Source organism: Neoarius graeffei, chromosome 6 (assembly GCF_027579695.1).
Source record: "Neoarius graeffei isolate fNeoGra1 chromosome 6, fNeoGra1.pri, whole genome shotgun sequence".
Lineage (NCBI taxonomy): Eukaryota > Metazoa > Chordata > Actinopteri > Siluriformes > Ariidae > Neoarius > Neoarius graeffei.
In genome coordinates this window covers 90,185,199-90,202,091 of record NC_083574.1, presented here as the reverse complement: position 1 = coordinate 90,202,091, position 16,893 = coordinate 90,185,199, and the positions used below count along the sequence as shown (strand labels likewise).

At 40.5% G+C, this 16,893-nt stretch overlaps 1 protein-coding gene and 1 pseudogene across 1 annotated transcript; both read right to left on the bottom strand.

Moving 5' to 3' along the window:
• The window catches only part of LOC132888367 (extracellular calcium-sensing receptor-like), a 30,144-nt pseudogene extending 20,698 nt beyond the window's left edge, over positions 1 to 9,446 (bottom strand).
• A 918-nt stretch (positions 9,447 to 10,364) lies between these two features.
• Positions 10,365 to 14,648, bottom strand: LOC132888366 (extracellular calcium-sensing receptor). The gene is made up of 6 exons (XM_060924423.1): positions 14,497 to 14,648; positions 14,024 to 14,309; positions 13,125 to 13,931; positions 12,728 to 12,955; positions 12,513 to 12,648; positions 10,365 to 11,275 (listed from the first exon to the last, which is right to left on the bottom strand). The coding sequence occupies exons 1-6, from the start codon at positions 14,646 to 14,648 to the stop codon at positions 10,365 to 10,367; spliced, it is 2,520 nt and encodes an 839-aa protein (XP_060780406.1).
• Positions 14,649 to 16,893: the final 2,245 nt, after the last annotated feature.

The following is a 16,893-nucleotide window of genomic DNA, read 5'->3' as shown; positions in this document are numbered from 1 at the left end:
GACTTTCTCACATCAAGAGCTTGCAGCTAGTGTACAGCACCAGATGTTCCTCGCGCTCCACCTCCTGGAACAGAATGGCCCTCAGCCCTCTGTCCAATGCATCAGTTTGTAAAATAAAAGTGAGAGAGAAGTTAGGGGAGTGTAAAATTGACCCCCACACAATACAGCTTTTAATTTGGTGAAGGCCTGTTGGCACTGCCCTGTTCACTGGACCGGAACTGGTGCTCCCTTTTTAGTGAGATCAGTCAGTGGGCTTGTGACATCTGAATAGTTAGGCATGAATCTGCAAGAGTAGCCAGCCAGCCACAGAAACTGTCTCACTCCCATTTTGGTCTTGGGCCTCAGGCAGGCCACAATTGCTGTGGTCTTGTCAATTTGGGGACACACCTGCCCATGACCCAAGTGGAAACCCAGATACCATACTTCCACCCACACAATCGCACACTTTTTCAGGTTATCCATGAGGCCTGCATGCCTCAGCAACTCCAAGATAGTCCTAAGGTGTTCTAGGTGTCGCAGCCAATCATTGCAATATATAATGATGTCATCTAAGTAGGCCGTGGCATGTGGGCAGAGGATTTTGTCCGTGAGCTGCTGGAATGTAGCAGGAGCACCAAAAAACCCGAAAGGAAGTGTGACTCTTTCATTGGTGTAAGCCAAATGGTGTGGAAAAGGTTATTTTCTTGCAGGATAGAGGAGTCAAGGGAATCTTCCCTTTGTCAAATCCAATGTCGAATAAAAGTGAGCCACACCTAATCATTGCAAAATCAAGCAACTCATCAATGCAAGGCATTGGGTAGGCATCGAATTTAGACTTTTCTATCATCTGCACAGAACCAGACCGATGCATCGGTTGTGGGGACCAAGACCACTGGGCTGCTCCAATCACTGTGGGACTCCTCAGTGTTATTCCCATTTCGAATGTAGCTTTGAGTTTGTCCCAAACCACAGCTTTCTTGTGTTTGGGCAAGCAGTATGGGCAATTACACAGCACCACCCCTGGGGGCATCTCACTGTGGTGTTCTATGAGGTGAGTGCAGCCAGGAAGGGGTGAGAACATGTCAGAAAACTCTGCTTGCAACCTCAAAATCTCCGTGAGTTGGGCTGGTGAGAGGTGGTCTCCACAGTGGCTTGGATGGTTACTTTCATTTTTACCTCCAGCCCCAGCTCCACCCTCTCTGGAACTACTGAAGCAAACGCTTTGGGGACCCCCTTGTTCCAAGGTTTTAATAGGTTGAGGTGGTATATTTGTAGCGTTCTGCCCCATCCATTCACCTCACCTTATTTTCAACATCCCCGATTCACTGTGTGATCTCAAAGGGCCCTTGCCACTTCACGATTACGTAATTTGAGCTCAGTGTAGGCAATAATACAAGCACTTTATCTCCCGGTGTGAACTTTCTAAGGCACACACCCCTGTTGTATAGCCGGGCTTGATGTTTTTGCACCTGATGTAAATTCTCCTGGGTTAAGTGACTGAGTGTGTGGAGCTCTGCGTGCAGGTTGAGAACATACTGAATTTTGTTTGTACTGTTTGAAGGTCCCTCCTCCCAATTTTCCTGCAGCACATCCAAAATACTGTGAGACTTTTGCCATATAATAATTTGAATGGGGAGAATCCTGTGGAGGCTTGCAGGACCTCTTGTACTGCAAATAACAGGGTATGGAGTAATTTTATCCCAATTACATGCATCTATGCTGATAAACTTCCAAATGAAATTTTTAAGAGTTTGGTTAAATCATTCTCCCAGGCTGTCTGTTTGTGGGTGATAAACACTGGTGTGAATGGATTTAATCCCCAATAACTCATAAATCTCTCACAATGCACGTGAAATGAATATCATGCCTTGGTCAGTCAGTATTTCTTAGGGAATCCTGACTCAGGAGATAATTTTAAACAATGCCTCTGCCACATTGCATGCAGAAATATTACACAGCAACCATTAAAGGTAAGTGAACAGAGGAAACAGAGTCAGAGAGAAAAGCAGCAGGAAGCTCAGCTCAGAGTTGTTGGCCCTGACAGTAGGAGTCTGTCTGAAGTAAAAAAAAAAAAAAAAAAAAAAACAATTGTCATTGTGAGACATCCACCAAACAAGGAGAATGGAGAATGCCATCAACAGAATACCCATAAGTTCATTAAAGTTCAGGAATTCAATGTTTTTCAGATTACATTGAGTCTTGTTCACATTTGACTTGTATTCAAGAGGGCATGGAAGACATGTCACTGCATCTGAAACCACAGATATATTAGAAAGGCAAAATTAGGGCATTTTGTGATAAAGTGAAATCACATGAGCTTTTAGTGGACTTTTTAAAACCATCAAGAGCAGTAATGTAAATGAAAGGAGCCTGGTCTTCTCACTTGTGGTGTTGCTGAACTCCCCATCTGCACAGGGAATGCAGTCAAAGCAGCAAATTGGCTTTCCTTTTATAAAAGCCCTGCTGGTCCCTGGAAGTCAGTTTTGACTACATACAGATGGAGGAACCTGGAGTATACAGGTAACTTTGTTAGATACAATGATAAAATATGTCAAGGAACTACGATAAAATCAGCATTTCCCATGCTTTGCTTACTGTTTCATCATCATCATCATCATCATGTCTTCCCTCTTGGCACATGATCGGCTTTGGGGCACAACTGTTTTAGGCCTGTAAATCTGCTCTCCAGCAGCTGCATAAAGTCATCTTTTATCATCATCATCTTGAGGGCCTGCTGTCTGTCAACCCCTAAAAGATCTTCTACCTTCTTCCAACTCCTCCTTTTATTGAACAACACAATTTTTTGTAAGGCATCATTAGGCATTCTGCAGACATGTGCAATGTACCATATTTGAGGTACTGTATGTGACATGTATCCTCAACTGACTGTGACTGTATTATTTCATGCAACTTTGCATTAGAGATCTTGAACCCCCCAGTCCAGTTCCCCTTCTACTAGGGATGAAGAGTCAACCTCTCTGTTGCATTGGTTTGCAGGGGGAGCGTTCTTCCTCGCATAGCCCCCAGCTATCATCTTTCTTAAGAAATCATTCCACACAGCATTAAGCTGTTGCAGTTCGGCAATTGTTAGTTCCCATGTCTGGACACTATACATTAGCTGAGACTGTACACATGCTTTCAAGATTTTCATCCATGTATTGAGGTGGATTTCACAGTCAATGAGTACATGTTTCAGCTCGTTCCACTTTTCAAAGGCTGATGCGATCCTGTGATGTAGAAACATTGATGACTTCCCAGTGTTGGTGATTAGATAGCCAAGATAGCAGAACTGCCTCACATTCTTAACTTCTGTGTTGTTGACTGTCAGAAGACTACTTTTCGCTTGAATAGTCTCGTCTACATTGAAAGCCATCATCTCTGTCTTTTTGTACGACATCTGCAGACCAAATCTTGAGAAAGTATTGTCATAGACCTCTACGATTTTCTTCAGGTCGTTTAAGTTCTCAGAGAAGACTACAATGTCATCAACATACATGAGCTCTGTTATTCTTGACACACCATACGAAGTCCTGGTACAGAGTTCACGGAGAGAAACTTCATTCGGTATTACAAATTCGATACATGCTCCTGCCTGAGGAAATCTTTTGGTGGAGAGGGTGGAGACCTCGACTGGCTATCATAGCCTGCAGGGAATCGGCCGTCAGACTTCTGTCGCATGTCCCAGACCCGGTGAAATGTAAATGAATTGTCTTGGCCAGCCCTAAGGGTCCCATCTGCATCTCATCATTGCTGAGGAGTATGCTCCCATCACCCAATCAAGCATCCAGCCAGAGCAGGTCATGATATATTTTTTACCATATTAACATGCCAGGGCGCCACGGTGGTGTAGTGGTTAGCGCTGTCGCCTCACAGCAAGAAGGTCCTGGGTTCGAGCCCCCGGGGCCGGCGAGGGCCTTTCTGTGTGGAGTTTGCATGTTCTCCCCGTGTCCGCGTGGGTTTCCTCCGGGTGCTCCGGTTTCCCCCACAGTCCAAAGACATGCAGGTTAGGTTAACTGGTGACTCTAAATTGACCGTAGGTGTGAATGTGAGTGTGAATGGTTGTCTGTGTCTATGTGTCAGCCCTGTGATGACCTGGCGACTTGTCCAGGGTGTACCCCGCCTTTCGCCCGTAGTCAGCTGGGATAGGCTCCAGCTTGCCTGCGACCCTGTAGAAGGATAAAGCGGCTAGAGATAATGAGATGAGATGAGATTAACATGCCATTGTTGTGTGTTATGCCTGATGTCAAGACTCTCATCTCTGCGAGCCTACCACACAGATTTAATACTTGTCATTTTTAGAGCATACCTAACAACATGTGTTTTCTTTCTCTCTCTCTTCCCCCCCAATCTGTCCCTCTGAGTTACATGTTGGTCCTGGGATTGAGATGCTGGCCTCTTCTGCCCCTCGGACCTGCTTGATCCATCATGGTGCCCTGTGTCTGGTTGGAGTTTTATCGCATCGCTCCTGTGAAGGACGGCCCCATGAGGATAGTTGAGGGTTATACCTGGAGGATGCTCTTGACTCTTACAGTAATGCTTTTATGGCTGAAGACTACAGTTGTCTTGCTAACTTTAGGACTGCAGTTATCATGAATCAGTTTTGGACTCAAGTTTCCATCAATGAAGAGTTATAACATCAATGAAGCTGTCCTCATGTTAAAATTGTTAATATTATAGTCCGGCTGTCTGTTGTTGCCCAAATGAGGATGGGTTCCCTTTTGAGTCTGGTTCCTCTCGAGGTTTCTTCCTAATGTCGTCTGAGGGAGTTTTTCCTTGCCACCGTCACCACAGGCTTGCTCATTGGGGATAGATTAGGGATAAAATTAGCTCATGTTTTAAGTTGTTCAAATTCTGTAAAGCTGCTTTGCGACAATGTTTATTGTTAAAAGTGCTATACAAATAAACTTGACTTGACGACTTCATTTAGGATCTCATAATTGGCACATCACATGATGAAATCCATGTACACATTCAAGATGCTTGGGCTCTCAAGTGCTCCTTAAAGGCAGCCTACATAGGTGTTGAAACAGTGTCTGACTCCCTTTATACATGCCTTTGTACCAGTGTACAAGGCTTTAAGAATAGAGATCAGCTTAGGACAATGAAGATGGATTTCCAGGACACAGAAAAGCGCATCACGTGGGATCCAGTCATACACAGCTTTGAAGTCAATGAAGCAGACAAAGAGGGGGTTCCATTCTTTTCCTAGTATATGCTGTACAATGAATATTGCATCACAGGATGGTATGTGTTCTCCCACCCAGACTGCACTGGTGCTATTAATTACAAACTCATGGCCATCTTGCTGAGATGCATCATACATGCCAATTGACTCAAATATCACTGTTCCTTCATGATTCCTCTGCCAATTGACAATGGCATAGTGTGCAACTGGGTCAACTGACTTGTCAAACAGGACATTTTCTCCAGTCTTTGTAGTAAACTTCACCTGAGCCAGGTAATGGAGCACCTGAAAGATTTACAGGATTCAGTATACCCTGAAACATTCATTCCTTCATTCATTTATTGATACTGAACAAAAATGTATACATTTATGCAGTGGAATTACACTGTAGTTACATCACCTGCCATGGCTCAATGCTTCTTACATCTGCACATGTACCATTAGTAAATGGCCCCTTCCAGTCATGACAGCCTAAGAGCCCATCAACAGCATAAGTCACAGCATATACAGCTTTATAAATGTTGTTCAATAAGCTAACATCTAACACATCTGTGAAGCGTGTGTGTGTATTCCCAAGAGACCCATCTCCAGTGAAAGATTTTTCAGTCTTTGGTGATTGAGGGCTTAGAGTACAGTCAAACACACTCTCCCAGAATTCAACCAGATCAGTATTACCTGGTTTTAAAGAGGGTCACCTGCTTGAAATAAACTCTTTCAAGCCAGGAATGTTGGCACTGGGCACAGCAAGATCCACTGCACCATCAACCACCGCATAATTCATGGCATTGGATAGGTAGCTGTAGGTGATCCATCCTTCACTTCCAACCCATTGAAAACCAGTCACATTCTGATAGTAAAGCTCTTTTAGGAGGATGCCCAGGTCATTTCCATCAGCAAAAGTGACAATGACCTTAGATGTAGATGTCTTAATAATGTCTACCACATTTAGAAACTTTTTCCTGGAGTCAGTCCTATAAATAGCCACAGAGTACTTCATACATACTCCTTATTCTTCAGCAACTTCTAGAAAACTGTCCATTCCATTATTTCCATGGTCACTCTGACTTCTAACAGCTCCAACCCAGGTCCAACCAAAATACTTGACCAGCTTTGCCAGTGCTCTGCTCTGGTAATAATCATTGGGAATTGTCCTGAAGAAAGAGGGATACTCTTTTCTGTTGCTCAGACATGCACTCGTAGCTGGGTGACTAATCTGCAAATGAAAGGTAAAGCATCACTCACAACCTGCCATACGTGCTGCTATGGGCGGTCTACAGTAAAAAAAAAAAAGGGCAAAACTGTGCTTGAGACTTGCGTGACACTTGCATGTGTTCAGTGCCATAGAAGGTCGCAGACTGCCTGTGGAGACTTTTGGTCCTGCACATGCAAATTCGATGGGTCTTGCGACAAATCAAGAATGCATGCACTTCATACAGGGCCTGTACTCCTTTTGTATACCTGAACCAAGTCAGCAGCATGGCTAGTAGGGGCTTTTTGTGATGACAGTAAGACTCATGAGTGACACACGGTCATTGTATGAGTGATAGGCCTCAGAAATACTACACAAGTATTCCACACTTGCTATTTGTGTGGCACACAAGACAGAAGTGCATCTCACTGTCTACCCCTATGTGTGGTGTGCGACCTGCACACAGTGCACAAGACCTGCATGCAACATGAGGGGCAAGACTCTGGGTATATATATTGGAGAGGAACCAAGGAACCGATCGTGTATCATGTAGCATTGTAGAAAGGAAGAAGACCACCTCATTTGCTGTTTTTATTTGAGTATATGTTTAATTTACCATGCAAACGTCAAATAATAAAACGTGAGTATAAGGGAATAATGCATTTTATTACATTGTAAAAAAATCCCAACTAAATAGCCCAACAGTTTGAGCACTGCAACACACTTTGACTCTGAGCTGCTGTCCTGCTCCTGCTGAGTGGTGGGACGGGATGTCGGAATGTCCTTGTCTTCATCACTGAGCACAGCACAATGGCTTGACAGCAATGATGGGATTGCAGTGTCCTCACTTCTGGGTGTCGTTAGCTGAAACATTCATGAAAATCAGCATATATAATATTAATTACATAAGCATATAGATACTGAAATTAATGTTTAAAGCATGTGTACTTACCTGTGAAAATACATCTGGCGGGGTGCTGTGCCTTCTGCCGGCTTGAAGGCATACATCTCCCTGTCCATGCAGGGCTCACCGGTGCTGCTACCATCATCAAATTCTTCCTCCTCCTCCCCCTCTGCTGTTTCAGGCTGGATTACTTCACTTTTGCTCGCTTCTTCTTGGGTCCCATTTTCTAAACTTTAAACTGAAAATTTTGACATTTTTCCCACAAAATATCCAATGTTCTTCAGTCAAAATACAGATGAGGAATGCTGCAGACATGCTGGTTTTATACCCACTCCTGGCTTGCATCACATGCAAATTATGAGTGATTGTAATGTGTTAATCACATGCATCACACACGCTTCACAAGTGTGGCCTGAACACATAGCGCAGGAAACTGGTAAAATGCAAGTTTCACACACTCCACACTCACTGAACACACACTGATCACGTGCGTTAGATATACGCTTTCCACAGGCTAACGGCGCAATTTTTCCCACACCTCGAGAAAGTCAGGTATGCAACCTGTACTTGACAAGTACTTTGCCCATACTCCTCCTCCAAACTTTCCCCCGGGTTCACTGCAACCCTGCAGCACGGCTGCGAGCTACCAAACCGTGCGACCCATGTGTGTCCAAAACACTTACAGCAGGTTGTGAATGAGGCTTAACATCTAATTATTATTATGGCATTGCTAATCATGTCCATTTTTCATTAAATCAATTATATCTATATACATTTAAAAGTTTAAATGTATCTCTAGACAGACATTATAGACAACATATATTAATATAATAGAATTATTTTAGTAAATTTTTATTTGAATAACATATATTATCTTTATATATGGATATTTATTTTGTTACATGGTTTGTGTTGTTTTTAAGAATACAGTACACAGGTTGCCTCAGAATATCCATTTACTCACCAATGGTATATGAAATGGGCCCAGGGTCTTTGCAATACCTATAGTTGCTGTGGAAGTAGTTTCCCCAATGACAGCATGCACAGTGGAAGATTTTGTGAAATTTTCTCTCTCCAGTTCTGGCCTGTTCATGAGAAGCAGAGATGCCTTGACTGAGAGAGGAATGCTGGGGCAGGAACTATATATTCTGTAGCCCAGTGCAAAGTCACAAATTGTTAATCTTCTCAATAGCAAATATCATTGCCATTGCATACTGCAATTCCCCTGCATCAATCCTAGAATCTCACACACACACACACACACACACACACACACACACACACACACACACACAATACCAGTCAAAAGTTTGGACACACCAACTCACAGGTTTTTCTATTTTTTGACTACTTTCTACATTGTGTAAAGATACTGAAGACATCAAAACTACGAAAGAAAAAAAATGGAAGCTATATGGAATTCTGTGGTAAACAAAAAAGTGTTAAACAAAAGCAAAATATGTTTCATATAATAGATTTTTCAGTGTAGCCACCGTTTACCTTGATGACAGCTTTGCACACTATCTTAACCAGCTTCATGAGGTCATATACCAGTGTGTGTGTGTATGTATGTGTGTATATATATATATATATATATATATATATATATATATATATATATATATGTGTGTGTGTATATATATATATATATATATATATATATATATATATATATATACACTGTATATATGCTCCCTGCGATGACCTAGCGACTTGTTCAGGTTGTACCCCGCCTCTCGCCCATAGTCAGCTGGGATAGGCTCCAGCTTGCCTGTGACCCTGTAGGACAGGATAAGCGGCTACAGATAATAGATGTATATATATATATATATATATATATATATGAACACACACACACACACACACACACACACACACAGTTGCTTGTAAGTATTTATTTTATTGTCATCTGATCATTTTGGTGTTCAGAATATTTCACTTCAGATTTGTAATATTCCATTAATTTATCAAACTAACAACTTACCCATAACATCTCACATTTCCTGGGTTGAGCTGTAGTGTTGGATTTATACCAACAGTATATTGTTGGAATGAAAAAAAATGCCTCCTGTGGATACAGCACCTTCTTTAGAAAAATAAAGGAGTTCATCTGTCCCATATACTGTGCATTGCTGATCTTCAGCATTAGCACTAATTATAATTTTTAGTATTTCTGCTCATGAAATCATGATGCCATACAGGAATAATATGTCTCTGTTCCTTGGACTATGGCAAGCACACCATGAATTTATGTATTTCTAAGAGCATTGGAACATGGGACCTAACTTGCATGTTTACCATTTCTCTCCAATGACAAAAACAAGTGTAGTAATTAATCGAAGAAAAAAAAAAGTGATGTGTGAATAAGATTTGGCCCAATCAGGCTGGATTACAAAAATTCAACCTCATTGTATTTTTATGCCATTTGAAAAAAATAAAATTAAATTTAAAAAAATAATAGGGTGTGATTTAAAAAAAATTATGTCTCTTACATATAAACAAACAATTAGGATAAATTTAGCAAAAATTATTCAATCATTCAGTCGTGATTCCAAAGTAATATTAATGACTGCACTTTATGAAATTTTAGGGGAAAAAAAGAAACAAAATTTGAAAAGTATTTTAATTAAGATTAATTATCTTTATAAAATAAATAAAAAAATGATGGGTGAATTAGATTTGGCCCAATCAGACTGGATTACAAAAAATCAACCTTATTATATTTTTATGCCATTTGAAAAACAACAACAGCAAAATAATAATAATAATAATAATAATAATAATAATAATAATAATAATAATAATAATATAGGGTATGATTTAAGAAAAAAGAATTACGTCTCTTACTGTACATATCAACAATCAATTTGGATAAATTTAGCAAAAATGATTCAATCATTCAACCGTGATTCCAAAGTGATATTAATTACTGCATTTTATGAAATTTAGGGGAAAAAAGAAACAAAATTTGAAAATTATTTTAATTAAGATTAATTATATTTATTATATTCATATATTAAATTCGTTAACAAACTTAAAACTTATGACTTCCACTACTTGCTTTATGAATTTTCAGTCAGTATAGTGTGTTTAATTTCTGAAGAAAATCACTGAGATTTTGTATTTGCCTTGCCCATTAGATGTTTTCTTGTATTCCTTTCTGGCTTAAGTATGATGATATAACATTTTGGAGTAAATATACAGAATAATAAACCAAAACTTGAAGCTAAAATTGCAAATATCTCCACAGCGACAGTAAATTTTCCAGGAGAGCTGACGTAAGCTGGAATAAAAGTGATCCAAACAGCACAGAATATGAGCATGCTGAACGTGATAAATTTTGCTTCATTAAAATTATCAGGCAGTTTACGAGCTAGAAAAGCTAAAATAAAACATAAAAGAGCCAAAAGTCCTATATAACCCAGCACAGCCCAGAAACCTATGGCTGATCCCAAATTACATTCTAATATTATTTTATCTGTGGAATGAGTCATGTTTTTTTGAGGTATTGGGGGTGCAAGTGTTAACCATAGAACACATATAATTACTTGAAAAAGGGTGCAGCAAAAAACACTCATTCGTTGCACGGGCACTGAACACTGGGGGAAACTGCTACCTGGCACGGTGGATTTAAAAGCCATCACTACTGCTATTGTTCTTGCTAAAACACAGGACATACAAAGTGCAAAAGTAATACCAAATGCTGTGTGGCGCAGCATACAAGACCACTCAGAAGGCTGTCCAATGAATGTAAGTGAGCAAAGAAAACATAGAGTCAGAGAGAAAAGCAGCAGGAGACTCAGCTCAATGTTGCTTGCCTTTACAAGTGGTGTGTCTCGAAAATAGAAAAAAAACAATCCGACAGCTATAGTAATAGAAACTCCTGTTAATGAAACAGCTGTCAGGAGAATTCCCATGTTTTCATCAAATGAAAGGAATTCCACTTCCTTTGGGACACAGAGACTATGATTTTCATTTGACCAGTAGTCCAGAGGGCATCTGATGCATTCAACAGAGTCTAAAATGACAGAAAATGCTCACAGTCGTTTATTTTTACCTTTCTAGTTATAAGTATACAGAAATGTATACATTTTTGTTTTGTAATGCAGTACCAGTCAAAAGTGTGTACATACTAGTGGTGGGCCATTATCGGCGTTAACGTGCTGCGATAATGTGAGACTCTTATCGGTTGATATAAAAAAAATATCGCCATTAATCTATTCTCAAAGTTGGGCTGGGAGCTGGGTCTATACTAAGCAAACTATGATGACTTTCACCTTGATATTTTAGCGCGGATGTATACCTAGCCGAATTGCACTGTAGGGGGAGAGAACGAGTTTTCGAACCTGTATGCTACTGTGAATTACCCGAACTACCACAACGAACGTGACGTGCTAACATGGATGCAGCTACGAAGCCACCGGGTTTGCTTCAGGGAAAATTCATTTTTAAGAAGCTTCCCAATGGAGACATCGACAAGACTAAGGTTGTTTGCACCTTATGCAATGCGGAATTAGTTTACTGTAGGAGTTCTACCAGTCTCAAGTACCACCTAAATGCAAAGCATCCCTTAGCTAATGCTGCTGATGCCAGGTCAAGCACTGAAATGCCAGGGAAGAGTCGCCGTCAAACTACTTTGTTTGAGTGCGACCGAGGCAAGCCCATCAGCGCAGCTCTATCAGACAAGCTAACTAATCTTCTAGCTCAGTGGATTGCCACTAGCTGCCGGCCCATCAGCATGGTTGAGGATGATGGGCTCGAGCTTGTTCTCCAGGCGGCCACAGGTGAACTGAATAAACAGTACATCTTATTGAACATGATTTTTTCATCACCAAGTATCAAAGTATAACAGCTTTCTCAAGCAGTCAGTGATGCATTTTGGAAACAGGAGATGAGCCCCTGGTTTAATGCGCCCCCTATCTTAAGAAACCTCTTCTCAAGGACTTACTTTTAGTCATTACTTAGGTAGCGCACATATTCTGAATGAGCCATTTTAATCTAGATTAATCTAGATTAATTTCAAAATTTCAGTGAGATTAATCTAGATTTAAAAAAAAATAATCTATGCCCACCACTAGTACATACCTACTCATTTATATTTTTTTCTGCATTTTGACTATTTTCTTCATTATAGATGAATTAATAAAAATAAAGAAAAAAACTTGAACTAGAAGGTGTGTCAATTTTTTTTGACTAGTACTGTACATGTCTGGCTCTTTCATATTTCAACCATAAACTAACACATGGACACATACCAGTCTCATTGCTGATTTCGCCCACAGGACACTGTATACACACAAAGCAGCATGGTGGTCTCCCTTTGATTTTTGCTTGTCTGAATCCTGGCTGACAGCTCTCACTGCACACAGACCTCGGCCTCTGACACACATTCTGACTCAGTTATACTTTTGAAAATTACACATACATAATAACATTTCAGTACTTTTTCTCATATGTACTCCATACCTACCATATTACTATTTCCAGCCCAAGCTATACTAACAGGATTCATGACAAACTGTTTGTCAGTCGGGAGAGAGACATCATAGTAACCCACTGCCACAAAGTTTATGTCTCCAGCTGAATTTTTCTGCCAGTTCACCAGCTCATATTTTGCAGCCGGGTCTCCATTATCATTGAAATACACATGTTCACCCGATGGCATTGTAAAATTTACACTCCGTAAAGATTTTAGTACCTGCAGGGGGAAATCATATGCTATTTTTGCTATTTTACATGCATGAATATTTGTTTGTAACCCTCTGTGTACTGCTGTGATTTTACTTTCTCATATATATATATATATATATATATATATATATATATATATATATATATAAAATTATATTTTATTTATTTTTTTTTACCTGACCCGGTAGAAACACATCCTTTTTTGTGCATTTTACATTTTCAAAGGGTCCATCAACATTGCAAGCCAAAGTATTATGTAGGGCATGAGCTACTGCATAAACTGCCTTATATACATTATTGGAAATCCTTAGCTCTGAAACATCAGTGAACGTATTATTTATTTCTTTGAGATCTTCAAATCCAGTGCAAAGTTTCATATTCTCCATTTTTGGTGAAAACTGACATCCAAATGTCATTTCCCAGAATTCTATCAAAAGGGAATTTGAGGGAATCTGGGATGGGTGGACCTTTAGAAGGAAGTCCTTTAGCCCTGGAATTTTAGATTTATTAATGGTAAATCCCAATGCACTGCTGATAACTTTTGATGTCCTTTCAGTTGCTAAATATCTGGCTGTTATCCAGGACTCACTTCCTACCCATTGAAGCCCTGTCACATTTTGAACAAAGGCCTCCTCTAACAAAACATCCATTTCATTTTGAGCCAGAAATGCTACCAACACCTTGGATGTGCCTTTTTTAATTATTTCTACAACTTTAGTAATGCTCTCCTTTGAATTTGTCCTTAGAATGGCTTCATTATACTCAATACATACTCCCTCTTTTCCAGCTTCCTCCACAAATGTTGCCATGCCATTGTTTCCATAGTCATTGTCGCTTCTTACTGCTCCTACCCAGGACCATCCAAAATACTTGACAAGCTGAGCCAGAGCTCTGCTCTGATAGTAATCGCTGGGAATCGTTCTAAAGAAGGAGGGATATTCTTTTCTTTTGCTAAGACAAGCACAGGTAGCAAAATGACTGATCTGTTGAAAATAAGAGACATATCATGACAGTATTATTCATGTAACACATTTAAATGAATTAACAAAAGCAAATTTTTGTCCATATATTTTACCACTGGAATCTTGAATGGCCCTGCTGCTCTTGACATCACAATGGTTGAGGAAGACTCTGATTCCCCAATGATGGCCTGGACTGCTGAATGCTCAGAACATGTTTCTTGAGCTGTAAGTTCCTGACCATTTATTAAACCCACTGCTGATCTCATTGAGGCTGATGTTGACCCACAGCTGTCAAATATCTTATATCCAACAGAAATATTAGGAAGTAGCCCACTCTTGTTTATTTCATCAATAGCAAAGATCATAGTCTGAGCAAACCGGAATTCTCTGAAGTTCAGGCTACATAAATGAAGAAAAACAACACCTTGTCAATATTGTTTCACAATAGCAACATTTCATATCATTTTTCACATTTTTACAAGAATGTTAGTATATACAGTTTGATTTTATACTTCCACAGTTCCTGACAAATAAAATGTTACCTTTGAATTACAGTAGAAGTAAAAGAATAAAAAAGGAAACAGACCTTGTGCAGATAAGACGTTGTGGCTTCTCAGTAAATGATAGTGTCTGTAATGTGATTTTGCTGTGAATTGAAAAAGCTCCTCCAATGATGACATCACCATCTTTGGAGAGCTGGGGATACTCTGGGTTCCCTATCATTTTACAATTAACCATTTCTCCCTTTACTTTGAAGACACAGAGGAGCAATAATGCATGTAGAAACATCACAGAGACTCTGGGGCACTAGTACATTTCCCTCCTACAAATAGAAGATCAAGTTATATAGGAACTGCTAGATCCTTCTGGGTGTATTCAATATGCAATCATGTGATCATATGTACAGTATCTCAACACGTGATACCCCAAATGATGAAAGTGATTACAATACTCTTAATTAAATAACCTATTAAATGATGATTTAACAACAATGATAATTAATATAATGCCCTTCCAGGAAAATTTGGACAGTGGATTCTATTCTGAATGCTTAATATTATTATTTTTAAATAAATAAATAAATAAACTGAAATGATGCACAGGGGCGGCATGGTGGTGTAGTGGTTAGCGCTGTCGCCTCACAGCAAGAAGGTCCTGGGTTCGAGCCCCGGGGCTGGCGAGGGCCTTTCTGTGCGGAGTTTGCATGTTCTCCCCGTGTCCGCGTGGGTTTCCTCCGGGTGCTCCGGTTTCCCCCACAGTCCAAAGACATGCAGGTTAGGTTAACTGGTTACTCTAAATTGACCGTAGGTGTGAATGTGAGTGTGAATGGTTGTCTGTGTCTATGTATCAGCCCTGTGATGACCTGGCGACTTGTCCAGGGTGTACCCCGCCTTTCGCCCATAGTCAGCTGGGATAGGCTCCAGCTTGCCTGCGACCCTGTAGAAGGATAAAGCGGCTAGAGATAATGAGATGAGATGAGATGAGATGAGAAATGATGCACAGGCACCAGATGCTACCATGTGTTTGTGGTTATAGCGTCTGCATGTGTTATGGTTTAGTTGTCTGTCCTAGTTTATGCTATTGTAAATACAGATAATTATGATTGGATTTTTTTGCTTACATGCACACATTTTCATTCAGTGGAGGTCAACTATTTCTGCCTGAGATAATCAGGCAGATCAGTCTCTAGAGTTGACACAGAACATACCCACTGGTGAGGTAGTCCAGGGTCTTAGATGATATGGGGCGGGGGGTTGGTCCACTATAACACTCAACGTTTAAAATTTTAGTGCATCATTCAATTTCAGTTTCTGTGGAAAATGAAACATGTACATTCAGAAAATACATTTTGGACATATTACTTTTTTTCCCTTTAAAACTGCTTCTACTTCTGCATTAAGTCTGAAAAAAAGGGAAGACCATCCCAGTTTGTCAGTTCAAAGGCACTGCCCCAGATCTTCAAGAAACACTGAAGATACATGTTAACGACACAACCTCAACCTTGTCCAGTGCCTTCAAATGCCATGGTAACCTCAGTCACAGAAATGGACACCAGAACACAAGATTTCTGGCAATGTTTCTTGAAAGGAGGACATGTCCCTTGGGTTCAGGAGTTTTTCAAATTGCTCCTTCTATCACTCAACAATATCCCTATAGAGGTCAACGCTCTCCAACACTTTGTTTGTAGAGCTTGTGCATTGTCTTGTTTCCACCCTCCCTAAGACACTCACTATGTTTACATGCACATAGAGAGAATCGAATTTCTGCCATTGCTCGACTGAAATCGAAGTTCAAAATGCCATGTATACACCTTAATTCGGCTGAAATTGAACCAAACTTGATTTCTCGGAATCGAGCTACACAACCTAGTTTATGCGATTTCTGCCGAGCTACTTTGTGCATGTATACCCTATCGAGCTAGTTGTCGAGCTACTTCCGGAATTGACGAGTGACGAGACCACAAGCGGGAAACACAACAGCCTCGGTCAGCATGACAACAGTAGTAGCGAGCAGCAGAAGAGGTCAGGAGGAACAAACAAAGAAGAGAAAATGGCAATGTAGAGCTCTCTGAAGTGTGGATGGAGCACAGAGGATGGCAGGACAAAGCTTCTGGTACTAATAGGCTTTTTATTGTCAGACTTTTCAGTTTAACAGCCTACTTTTATTCTTGAGAGAAAAACACACACACGCGCGCACTGTGTTCTAGTCCCGGGATGAGCTGTCCCCTCTGCTCTCCCTCTGCCTCCTTAAATAGGGCGCGGTTAATGGGAAGACACACAAACACAGGTTAATTACCATCAGGTGTAGTTATTCTGCCACTCACCTTCCCTGGCTCCGCCCTCCTGTCACAGACCGGCGCTTGACCACGCCCCCACTGCCACAGGCAAGCAGAAACGTGCACTTCTGGAGCAATGAGGAGAAAGAGTTCATGCTCATTCAGCTTAAGGAGTTGAATATATTAAAATTCATGGATGGGAGAAAA

Coding starts and splice junctions, on each gene's coding strand:
- LOC132888366 (XM_060924423.1), bottom strand. CDS start 14,648: ATGGTTAATTGTAAAATGATAGGGAACCCAGAGTATCCCCAGCTCTCC. Junction 14,310..14,496: donor CAACGTCTTATCTGCACAAG/GTCTGTTTCCTT, acceptor TCATTTATGTAG/CCTGAACTTCAGAGAATTCC. Junction 13,932..14,023: donor GGCCATTCAAGATTCCAGTG/GTAAAATATATG, acceptor TATTTTCAACAG/ATCAGTCATTTTGCTACCTG.